Source organism: Apodemus sylvaticus, chromosome 18 (assembly GCF_947179515.1).
Source record: "Apodemus sylvaticus chromosome 18, mApoSyl1.1, whole genome shotgun sequence".
Taxonomy (NCBI): Eukaryota; Metazoa; Chordata; class Mammalia; order Rodentia; family Muridae; genus Apodemus; species Apodemus sylvaticus.
In genome coordinates this window covers 10490105-10502260 of record NC_067489.1, presented here as the reverse complement: position 1 = coordinate 10502260, position 12156 = coordinate 10490105, and the positions used below count along the sequence as shown (strand labels likewise).

Sequence of the window (12156 nt, the reverse complement as noted above, 5' to 3'; positions counted from 1 at the left end):
CTCCTACCCTGGCTTCCCTTGTTGACTGCTCTCAACAAACACAGTCTACCTCTGGGTTAGTGTGTCTTCTGTCAGAACCCCGCTTGGGAGCCAGTGATGCCTTCCATTTGTTGGCTACCCACTCACTTCCCAGTGGTTGGGCAGCCATCTCTGGAAATGGTCAGAGAACTGTAAAAATTACATCTGGTTCTTCCTCCCAATCCCATGCTCTCAGAAATAAGACTCAGACTCAAAATATATTTACAAAATACCGTGGCCATATAGCTAGGCTCTTCTCTGACTCGAATCATAACTTAAAATTTATTTTAATCTGTTTTGCTGTGTGGCTGGTTACCTGTGTTCAGGTACCGTGCGTCAGTCTCCTCGCATCTTCCCAGGCAATCACCTGCCTGGCTCTATCCCAGAATTCCTTCTGCCTCCCAGATGTCCCGCCTTTTATTTTTTTGTCTAAGCCATAGGCCATAGGCTTTTTAATTGACAGGTGATGCATCCATACAATACACAAAATATTTTCTCTACAGATATGAGCCCTTTGTGGAGCTCATGAAATCTTACTGGCACGGGGTGTGGCAACACGCATTTTGTACTTGCATTGGAATGCACCCCTCTAAGTTTATGCTGACACATTACATCCCTGGTGGGGCACAGGGAAGGGCCTCTTCCCAGTCACCAGCTTTCACAATCAGCAACAGCCCCAGCCAAAGAAAACACGTCAGTCACCATGTATCCAGCCAGTGATCCTTATAAAGGCCTCCAGGGAACTGACATGGGCTCCCTGTGTCTTTGCTGCCCTTCTGTTCTTTAGACACGTGGCAAACCTTTCTCCTGTGGGGTAGAGAAACGTTGCACCTAGGAAGGACTGAGCCTCTTCCTGAGGGAAGCTGCCAGCGCCTGCCTTCGGACCTCCAGCCTACAAGACTAGAAATGGTCTCTGCTCGTCCTCTGGTACCCAGGCTCAGGTGTTGCACACAGGACTGAGATAATTCCTAATTCCCATCAGGAGGGTCACCACGGGCTGTGTGAACAGGGACTTACGAGCTCAGGCGGGGTGTGGCCTCCTGCTGGCAGTGTTGCTGTGGAAGCAGCAGGGCCTCGGAGGAGGAGCTCTGTCTGTGGAACGGGAGCCATGTGGCCCATGTGTGGCATGGAAGTCAACAGCACACAGTTAGTCACTAGCGGTGCCGCACCAAGTCCAGCGATACTTTGGGGAGCCTATGGCATGCTGAGAGAAGACGGACCCTTGGTGCTAAATTAAAGGGGCAAGGACAAGAGACTGGGAAGACACTGGCTTGTTTCCCATCAGTCAATGCCCCGGGCTCCTCACAGTCTCTGATCTTGAAAACAGGGGGACATGTAAACATCTACCTTGAGAGAAAGGGAGAACTCTTTGGGTCTTCCACACTAGTCAAGTGGGAGAGCACCTTCTCTGCAGCGGCTGGAAGTCAGGCAGGCTTCATACACACGGGGTAAGTTCTCTACTGTGAAGCCATGACACCCTGTCCTAATTCCTCACAGCGGATGCAGGGGTCTAGTGGGACGCACACGCAGCGGAATCTTGGCCAGTGTGGGCCACAGAGCAGGTTAAGCCCAGGCTCACGTCAGCGAGCTGGGGCTCCTCGGTGTCCTCTGAACCATGCCCTTCTCCAAGACCTGTCTGGCAGGATAGTGGGGACTACAAAGGTGCTATAGCTGGGAAGGGTGGCCAGTCTCTAGTACAGTTGTTCTCAACCTGTGGGTCACGACCTCTTTGGTAGTCAAACCGACCCTTTCACAAGGGGTTGGAACAGACAGATATTTAATTATGACAACAGCAAAATTATGGTTATGAAGTAGCAACGGAAATAATTTCATGGCTGGGGACAAGAACTGTATTAAAAGATCACAGTGAGAGACCCACTGCTCTGGGCAGTAAAGGCAGGGACCACTGCTCACTGCATCCTAGAGCCTTCTCATGGATACTTGTCTCCAAGGTTCCGGGGACAAGTCCTGGTCAGAAAGGAGGTGTGTGTGGAGCGACCAAAGGTCACCTGAACTATGGGCTCAGCTGACGCACCTGAAGAGAGGATGTAACCTGAGGTCACGATCCTAGTAGAGGCCAGACAATGTCAGATGAACTCCCTGTACTGGCTGGTTTTGTGTGTCAGCTTGATACAAGCTGGAGTTATCACAGAGAAAGGAGCCTCCCTTGAGGAAATGCCTCCATAAAATCCAGGTGTAAGGCATTTTCTCAATTAGTGATCAAGGGTGGGAGGGCCCATTGTGGGTGGTGTCATCCCTGGCCTGGTAGTCTTGGGTTCTATAAGAGAGCAGGCTGAGCAAGCCAGGGGAAGCAAGCCAGTAAGAAACATCCCTCCATGGCCTCTGCATCAGCTCCTGCTTCCTGCCCTGATTGAGTTCCAGTCCTGACTTCCTTTGGTGATGAACAGCAATGTGGAAGTGTAAGTTGAATAAACCCTTTTCTCCCCAACTTGTTTCTTGGTCATGATGTTTTGTGAAGAATACAAACCCCGACTAAGACGCTCCCCAATTGCATCCTGGTCCCATGAAGACTTGCCAACATGTTCAGGACGCGGAGTGTTCTCAGACACTCAGTGAGCCTCAGGTCACGTTATCAGATGGGAAGTGTGTTTGGGTTTTGGAAAGAGCCGTCACTTTATTAAACTTCTGCCCAGTTTAAAAAAAAAAAGCCAGGCTAGTGCCTCCACAAAGCAGACATAGGAGCTGCAGGTTTTCAGTTGGTAATCTTAGGAACACAAGGAAAGGGCTTTCTTAGACTGAAATAAATAGGCATCATACATCCCGATAAAGTTAAAGGGCTAACACTCCAAATATGCAGAGGCCGACGACCATGGCAGGCATAGTCACACATGATTTTTAAGAGCAACCACCACGTCACAGGTAGTTTTGACAAAACAAAAACAAACAAACAAACAAAAAACCCCTGTACTTGAATTGTTCTCGGGGAAAGTTTTTATGTCTGCCAATAGCATTGCTAGCCGGTGTCTGGAGGTCTAACCCGCAAACAGCGCACTGAGGGTATGTGCTCATGGTCACGTCAGGCAAGCTGCTTGCTCTGCACCCTAGCATCTCTTGAGTACAGGAGCCCCTCACAGCCTAGAGGGGAAAGACAGAGCAGAATCGGGGGCTGGGTTAGTCACTCTGGTCGATTAGAAACAGCTCAAAGATCCAGACACCTTCTTCTGTCAATTAAGAAATATATCACTAAAAATTCTCATTTAAAAAGAGGCTATTAGGTTCCTTGGGGGTCTTTTGTTGTTTTCGGAGTTCAAGATCTCACACCACTGCCATGCCTGGGAGGGGTGGACGGACCACCAAGAAGAACCCCTTACCATAACTGTGTCCATCCTCCTCTTGTCACTAGAGGGCAGTGCACTGCCACAGGTTTAAAATTTCCCACGCTAGTAAATAAATAATCAGCAAATCACATTTTCTTAGGGTCAGTTCGTTGCGATGACTAAGAACACGACTTCCAAATAAGGCACGTCGTCTACACCCACAAGGGGTCTTTCCGGATGAATCCTTTCAGGGATCCAGACTGGCCACCATAGCTCCTGCCTCGGCAGATAATGCTGCGGTTCGGGTTGCGCTGGAAGACTCAGGAAGGCCATGATGGCAAAGACCTCTTGCAGGCACGTCAGGGCCCCAGCAATACTTCATGGGTACTTGAGAATTCATACGAGGGAACAAGTTAGTATTCGCCTAGATCTAGACTCGCTCACGTCATCCTCATGCGTCACTGCGGAGCTTCGCCCAACCCTGGACGCCCGCCAATCGGCATCGCGGTCCACCCGGTCCCTAGGCGAGGCTACAGCCTCTTTTTCGGAGGCACCTGGCCATTGGTCCTCTCCTGCCTGTTGCCCTTGGCTTCCGCCGGTGCAAAGTTCCAGTCCACGGGATTGAGAAGCTGCTGGGTCTTCTTGTGTGTCCAGTAAGGGTTGATGACCAAGGTGAGCAGGGCCAGCCCAGAGAGGAACAGTCCCAAGTGGGGCGGGTACAGGCTGCTGGTGAGGGCATCCCAGTGACAGAGGCACACCCACCACATGTGGTAGGTGAGGATCATTCGGCAGTGAAACATGTGGATCATCAGCCACTGGTTGACCTTCCAGAACAGGGAGTCTGACCAACCGGCCTGTGGACAAAGCAGACGCTACAGTCAGCTCGGGAAGGGGAGAAGGCATCTGTGTCCTTCATGTGCCGCCGCGAGCTCAGCTCAAAGCAATAGGCTTCTCTCACCAGCTGCTCTCCTGGGCTTAACTCTGAGGGAAGATGGAAGCTGGCGCCAGCACCTTCCCAGGGCCGGCCTTCCTACTCTTCCTATTTCCAATCCTTTTATCTTGAATTAGCACATTATCATAAAGCAAACAGGTCCTGGTTATCTAGCAGCAGCTGGAGAGCACATACACCCTGGAGCAGTCTGAATGGACAGCGTGACCTGTTCTGTTAGCGCTTTCGCCCCAGAGGACCTTGGCTGAAGGTAAAAGTGGACTTGGTGCAAAACCATGCCATGGGCACAGAAGTGACTCTCAGCAGCTGTCCCTGAAGCTGAGCAGTACTGAATGCCCCCCTCCCCCGCCCCCCGTGGACATCAAGCCAGGCTGCTTCCGACAGCCAACCCCAGCAGGGACAGGGCAGCTGCATCCCTCCCCGGATGAGACTTTGCCCTGTGTGAGCAGAATTTGGGAACTCGGTGGCTGGGGATGGGGCCACTGGACCCAGTTTCCTGGGAAGTCAGGAAGCTAACTAAGGTTTGATTATTGTTCTGGAGGCAGCGCCGCTGGGTCTGAGACAAGGCTCACCTCTTGGTGGGCCAGGAACCAACTTCTGAATACCATAAACAAAAGAAAGAAAAGAAGTTGCTTTCACCCTACTGTAACGATACATGATATATTCTAACAATCCCCCTACCCTGAGACACGGACTTTTGAGTGTATAGAATATCACTCTTCAGAATGTTTTAAGTATTGAAGTTTTAAAAAAAAATAATGCTTTCTATGACATATAATACTAGTCACTGAGTCTTAAGAGCCGCTAATCTTTCTTTTCACTCTAAAACTTAGATTTAAGAAGTTGAGTGGTGAGTGTGGTGGTCCTTTAATCCCAGCACTAGGGAGGCAGAGGCAGGTGGATCTCTGTGAGTTTGAGGCCAGCCTTGTCTACGGAGCTAGTTCTGCGGTAGCCAACCAAGGATACACAAAGAAACCCTGTCTTGAAAAACCAAAACCAACCAATCAAATAAATGATAAGGAGCTGAATTCAGTCAGGTGATATCTTAGCGCAATGACATTCCAGCCAAAGCGTACTGTGTAAGGCACCCGGGCTCTGCAGGCAGCCACAGGATCCCACGCCCCCCCTCACCCCCCACTGCCCCTCAGGACGCACTCACCTTCAGGAGCATCCAGGAAACGCAGGTGAAGGGCGTGCTCATCTCTAGGAGTAACGTGGTCATAGCGAGGTAGTGGCCAGCCCCGAGGTTGATCGCTGAACCGAGGAACCCAAGAAAGGCAAAGAGGTGGTGGACAACCAGAAACAAGTCAAAAGTGCGGAAGAACAGGTTGGACAGGTGAACAGCCACGTTCTCAAAGAAGAAGAAGCCAGTGGCTGTGGTGATGTGAAACCAGCACCAGTTCTGCTGCCCGAGAGCTTTGTCGGCATAGAGCACGGGGTCTCCCAGCAGGGCCCACAGGCCCGCCGCTGTGCTCTGGACACCGAAGACGGCGCGGGTCGCTGCCAGGTTCCAGAAGACCTTCTCTTTGGCAGCCAGAGAGCGGTAGGTGGCATTCAGGGAGGATGAAAGCTGGTGGCAGACCACAAAGACGCCCAGGTAGAAGACAAAACCGGCCACCGCCAGAGTCGACCGAATCTTCCAGGAAGCATAGTCCAGGTCAAAAATGCTCTCCGCCACGACAGGGCTGCTCACGTGAGTCATGATCCTAAAATCTGGATGCCAGGAGTGTGCCCGGGGCCAACACGGGGGCAGGGGGCCTGACACCACTCCTCACCTGCAGTGAAGCTGTCTCTAGGATCCTCGGGTACCCATTCTCAACCTGAAGAAGACAGAAAATTCACCCGGTGCTGATTTAGAAGCTAAAAGTGAGAAACACCACCGCTTTCCTCCCTCGAAGTCTACCAGCCCATTCCAGCCCACCCGAGGCCCTCCTCCCACCGCAGGGCAAAGGCGTGGGGAGTGTTTCTTAAATACTCTACCTCACTCTTATGCTCACAAAGATTCAAAAACCCTGCAAGGTACCTAGCAGGGAGCACAAGAGAACGGAACAAGATGAATCCGTGATTCTCAGCCTGGAAGGCAGGCGAGCACTAACGTGGACCTTGGGCAATGCTCCTCCGGTAGAACTCCAGTCTCGGCTCTAGTCTTTGCAGCAGCCTGGTTATAAACTACAGCATGCAGAGGTTGACCAACTTTAGTTTCTCTGTACAACTCAAATAGTGCTTCCAGAATAAGTCTGTGGGACCTATTGGTGTTTCAGTGTGACTCACTCACTTCCCCGGGTCCCGACCTCAAACTCCACACCCTGCTCCATGTTTCAGCTCTTGAGTTCTGAGTTCAAATCTCCTGCAGATGGCCTCCTGGCCCTGAGCAGTTGGCTTAAATCCATTTGCTTCAGACGCCCTCTAGTCTGCAGAGAAGCACCAGGCACTGGGTCAAATTCTCTCATGGTGGGCTTCATACAAACTCGCATGCCCTTTGGGACTTAATCTGAGCTGTATTCTAGTACTGAGGCAGAGGACTAGCCTGTCCTCCATCTTTATAACTCCATTGCCTGGGCTGATGGCTGGCACACAGTAGGCCCTCATGAATCGCTTGTTGGATGAATGCACCAATTCTAAGTTGTGCACAAACGGCAAATGGTACCTCAACTGAACCTACTGCGTCTGTGAAACCGTAAAAGCAAGAGTCTCAAGGCTGAAGGAAATTTTGAGACCTAGTGGGCCTTTTCACTTCCAGAATCAGTGTCGCCACAGAAAGTCAGTCCCATAGCAAGTGGAACCAACCCTGACCCTGCTTCCTCAGGGGCAGGGTGCTTCTCCACATCTGCTTTGTGGGACAGAAGAGAACACCGCAGCCACTCACTGAACCGTGAGGCAGCAGAATAAGTACCAGACGTCTGCACTGGCTTACTATCTACACGAAGCCATCCACTCTGCAACCACAGAAAAGACCAGAACATGTGGCCTGTGCCAAGCCCGAGTGGTAGGGCCCATGCCAAAGGATGAAGAACCAGTACCCATCACAGTCCTAATTTGGCAGAGGACCTAGAATGAAGGCTGGCAACCTGGGAGTGCTGGTTTTCCCCTTACTTTAACACAGGATGCAGCTGTGTGGGCACAACTCTGACATCCGTGTATCCCCTGCATTCCTGGGAGCCCTGTGTCACTGCCCCCGACGTGTGTTTCCAGGCACGCAGAAATGCTCTCTGGAGATGACGACTATAGGCTGCTGTGTGCACAGCCTACCCCTGTGGCTAACACCCCTGCTTAAAGCAACACTAGTTTGTTTTACGTTTACAGTGACTCCAAAGTCACTCCTACTCATGCAAAATTTAACATGCTCCCACCGGGCTGGGCATGGCTCTGCATTTTTTTTTTCCTTTTTCTGAGAATGAAGCTTTAAACAAATGAATTTTCCTACCTAGCTGAATGCTTTATACTTTGTAACCCAGGTATATTAATGTGCAGTCTAGGGTTAGGAGGGAAGGCAGATCTTCCTTTCTAGATCTCGAGGGAAAAAAAAAAGGCCCCCATCTTGTATTTGTCCACAAGTCATGAGACTGGGAGCAAGTTCCCATTTCGATGTGGTTGCGTCACTGTACCAGTGGCCAAGATGTCTTGCTCCTGCACAGCCTGGGCCTTGACCTGGGCGGACCCCCAACTCTAGAAGCTCTCTACTAGCTCCTTCCGCTTCCTAAACCAAGGGACATGGGTACCATCTCAACAGGGTTCTGGTTTAGTCAGAGCAGGAGGAACCCCAGCGTATCAGGATCACTGGATCAAAGATGGTCCAGCTGAGTGGGTTCTCAGTGCTTCAGTGAGCACACTGGCTGACCCCGGAAAAACAGGATCACAGCATGAAGCACCCTCTGTGTCAGGCACACCCAAGCAGTCTGTTTCATCTTTACCAGAGAGAGAACAGCTCCAAATCTTCAAGGTACCCTTTGGAGCGAGGACATTAAAATGAAGCCCTGTACATCCGTTTTGTGTCAAGTTGACACAAGCTGGAATTATCACAGAGAAAGGAGCCTCCATTGAGGAAATGCCCCCGTGAGATCCAGCTGTAAGGCATTTTCTCAGTCAGTCATCAAGGGTGGGAGGGCCCAGCCCATTGTGGGTGGTGCCATCCCTGGGCTGGTGTTCTTAGCTTCTATAAGAAAGCAAGCTGAGCAAGCCAGGGGAAGCAAGCCAGTAAGTAACATCCCTCCATGGCCTCTGCATCAGCTCCTGCTTCCTGACCTGCTTGAGTTCCAGTCCTGACTTCCTTTGGTTATGAACATCAATGTGGAAGTATAAGTTGAATAAACCCTTTCCTCCCCAACTTGCTTCTTGGTCATGATGTTTGTGCAGGAATACAAACTCTGGCTAAGAAAGTCACTGACACAGACACAGCCGAACAGACCTCACGGCCTTCCCAGAACAGGTGCCAAATAGCTGCAGAAACGATGGACTGCGCACCAGAACACACACCACACCCCAGCCCCTGTCATCACCTTCCCAAGCTGGTTCTGTGCTCGGACCTCCTGCTCTGTGTTTCTACAAGGCAGCACCCAGGAAGCTCTGGGCAGCCCGTGTTGTCTTCGAAACCAACATCGCCAATCAGCGTCCTTCATCTGGGGAGTCGACAGCAAAGTCAACTTCCTCAGCCCTGAGAGTAACAGGCCATTCTCTGGCTGAGAGCAGCCTGTCTAGTGTTGGCATCTAGCTGGCTGTCCCTCCCTGGACTCCTGCAGAGCCTTACGGGTCCCTCTGCAGAGTCACAGCTGTGCCCAGCATGCAGAAAACAGTACAGGACCAGCTCAGTTCTCCTTTTGCATTTATTTCTGCTCCTCAAACTGACCACATCCCTCTCACATGAGAAAGGCAAAAAAAAGGGGACACCGAGGTCGCCTTCTGCATGCCTGCTTCACGCCACACCCGACGTGAGAACGTCTCCATGCTGTTTCCTGGGTTAAAGCATGCTGCCCAGTGGCCTGACGCTGCTCCCCAATGCCACCTCAGAGCCCAATACTGGCCACTAGGTTCTCCCAGCATCCTTTGGTACCTACCTGTTACAGGGTCCTCCTGGCTGACACACCCTACCCCCTACTCAAATTTCTCTAGCTCCGGGGCTGGGCTGCCCTTCCCTATATAAGCCAGCTCTTTTGGCTACACTGATCCTCTTGGGCCTCTCGCTCTCCCCTCTTCCCACCCAACTCTCCTCACATGGCCCGTCCCAGGCTCATGTTCACTCTGGACTCTCCCAGATGCTTCTGCCTCTGGTTGTATTCTCCGTCATATCTACAATGAATCAATCTCCTCTCAGCCATACCTAGGAACAGCCATGGTCTCCTTTACTATTTTTTCCCCATTCAACCATGAGGCACGCCATCTACCACTAACAGAGCAGCCAGTAGCTTCATAATCTCCAGTCGGGTGTGGCCTCTGGGGCACTGTAAGCTGCCTTGATTTCTCTTCCCACAGTGGGGAACTGTGGTCCAAAAGGCTATGGGTTCACAGCACTCACTGGTCTTGTGTCTAAGTGTAGAGAGCATGCTAGTAAGAAATAACAACAGGACTGAGTTGGATGTTGCACGGAGCAGGCAGCCAACCCACGTCAGCCGTGTGTCATTGATAAGAGTTGGATGAGCAGCCAACTCAAGCCAGCTCACCGGCCCACCTCAGCTCGGTGTGTAGCAGATAAGAATGAAGCACTATGGAATGATGTAATGCTACAGAGTGGCTGCCCCCTTGTAAAGGCACACGCCTTTAATCCCAGCACTTGGGAGGCAGAGGCAGGCGGATTTCTGAGTTCGAGACCAGCCTGGTCTACAGAGTGAGTTCCAGGACAGTCAGGACTACACAGAGAAACCCTGTCTCAAAAAAAAAAAAAAAAAAAAAAAAAAAGGCAGAGGCTCACAGCAGGCAGGCAGAGGCCTTGATGCTCCCACAGCGGAGATCTTCATGCTGTCAGGCTCTCCAACCAGAGGGCAACTGATTGCTGTCCTGGCCGCATCAAGTTAAGGGGATCCAGAGGAAGGAGCTACTGCGTGAGACACGGACAGACTGAGAACCTTGTCTGTCCTGTGAGTCTCTCTGCCACTCACTTCAGAATCAGGTACCCCATACGAGTGTTGTGGACTGACGCCTGTCACCATAGTAGCAAGCCTTGCATGTGAGTCTCTCCGCCACCTGCTTCTGAGTCACCGTGCCTGTGCTGTGTGACCTGTTGTTTGTAGTTGTAGTGAATGAATCTTGAGATCAAACAGTTATCTGGACTCTGTCTCTCCTTCCCAGCCTTACGCTGGGTGTGACTCGCACACCAGCTCTCACATCTCAGCCCAGCACTCTGCTGGTTCCTCACAGCAGATGCCCTTCCACGCTGCCTATCACTCTCCCTTGACATCATCAATAGAGCACGCCTCGGACTATGGGCATGAGGAGTCTCCTAACGCTTTCAGAATCACACGTGGGCAGCTGGTCAAAATATTTTCCCATCACCAAAAGAAACAGCTGCTTAACAAAACTGAAGAAACTGTAAGTCTGGAAATAGAGAAATGAAACCCATTCTCCTCTGAGAGAGAGCTCTAAGCAATACCACTTTTTTTTGCGCCCCCCCCCCCCCCAGGCTGAGTCAGCCTTTCTCTAGATAAAACGTTTCCTTTTCATTAACAAAAAGGAATAAACGCAGGCAGCTGTTTACTACGCCTTTGCCTTTAGTGGCACATCAGTAATGCCCCTCGCTAACCCTCTCCCACACCCTCTCCCACACCGCTCTCAGTGGCCTAAGAGAAACATTACTGGGATTTATTTACCTATTCTGTATCCTAAAAGGATTCTCTGAAGTTTCCTTAATCATGGCCTTTTCCAAATGCTCACACTCTTCCTGAAAAGTTTAAATTAAAAAAAAAAAATACAAAATATGGGAATGAGTCCAGTGTATAGCTACAGATTTCATACATAAACACGGTCAGAAAACAAATATCGATATCGACCTGAATTCAAACAGTCTGAAGACTCTTAAAGCCTTCTAAAAGGCCTTAGGCACCCTTTCCCAAAGCAGCACCCTAGCCCCAGGACCTGTTACCTTTCCTATGCCGCCTCCCCTTCACTAAGTGCTGACACCACCCAGTCCTACCTCGCGGCGAGCTGGCCAACATCGCCTTTCACCCCCTGGTCCCATGACGATCCGCACTCAAGTTCCCCATCCCCTAGCACTGTACTGACCTAGCCCAGCCTCCCGTCCCTCTTCGCCCCAAGACTGGTCCATCACTTTGCTGTCCCATGTTCTCTAGTGACCCAGGTCGACCTATCCAATCGGACCCAGTCTGGCTCGTCCACCCGCACCCCCGCTGACCCATGACCTAGACACCAAGCCCAGTGGAATGCTTCCTCCTCGGGTGGCCAGGCAATGGCAGCCCTGCTGCAGGCAGGTGTATACAGGGTGCCCTCCACGTCTCACCTGCATTCAGGGGAGCAGAAGAGGGGCGCCGCCTCTTGGCCCATCAGCTGCTCAGACTCTCGGTCCCAGGAGCTCCTGGGCCGTAGACACACCTCGTGACAGGAGCCAGACAGGATACCGGCGGGTGGGTGGCACTGGAGATTAGGACCCCACGCCCATCCTTGTCCCCGCCTCAGCTGGCGTTCGGCTTTCGGGCAATCCCGCCCCTAGCGCCAGAGAAATCACCCACGACAGTGTCGCGCGCTGAGCAAACACTATCTACTGCGCACGCGCACTGCTAAAGACAACAGCCCTAAGCCTCGCCTCCCTAGGACACTACCAAGGCAGGCTGGGGGGGTGAGGACCATCCCATCCAGCGCTGCGGGGGCGCCTGGAGCCGGCTACACAGTTCGCAGCGCGCTTTGCTAGATTAAACTATCGTGGCTCAAGTTGGTGCTGGAACCTTGAAGAATGGTGCGGAGGGGTCC

At 51.7% G+C, this 12156-nt stretch overlaps 1 protein-coding gene across 7 annotated transcripts; it reads right to left on the bottom strand.

The window, feature by feature from the left end:
* Positions 1–235: 235 nt before the first annotated feature.
* Positions 236–11943, bottom strand: Cln8 (CLN8 transmembrane ER and ERGIC protein). Of its 7 annotated transcripts, none has more exons than XM_052162017.1 (6): positions 11690–11943; positions 11043–11113; positions 8742–8861; positions 6226–6414; positions 5405–6065; positions 236–4150 (listed from the first exon to the last, which is right to left on the bottom strand). In XM_052162017.1, the coding sequence occupies exons 5-6, from the start codon at positions 5945–5947 to the stop codon at positions 3827–3829; spliced, it is 867 nt and encodes a 288-aa protein (XP_052017977.1). In that variant the 5' UTR covers positions 5948–6065; positions 6226–6414; positions 8742–8861; positions 11043–11113; positions 11690–11943; the 3' UTR covers positions 236–3826. The 7 variants fall into 7 exon arrangements, with proteins under 7 accessions (XP_052017977.1, XP_052017980.1, XP_052017978.1 ...); XM_052162020.1 differs by having other exon boundaries at positions 6269–6414; XM_052162018.1 differs by lacking the exon at positions 6226–6414.
* Positions 11944–12156: the final 213 nt, after the last annotated feature.

What these genes read in the sequence shown, in the direction of transcription:
- Cln8 (XM_052162017.1), bottom strand. Translation starts at nt 5,947, where the DNA reads ATGACTCACGTGAGCAGCCCTGTCGTGGCGGAGAGCATTTTTGACCTG. An exon ending in TTTCCTGGATGCTCCTGAAG is followed by an intron (nt 4,151 to 5,404) that starts GTGAGTGCGTCC and finishes CTTTGTCCACAG; the next exon opens with GCCGGTTGGTCAGACTCCCT.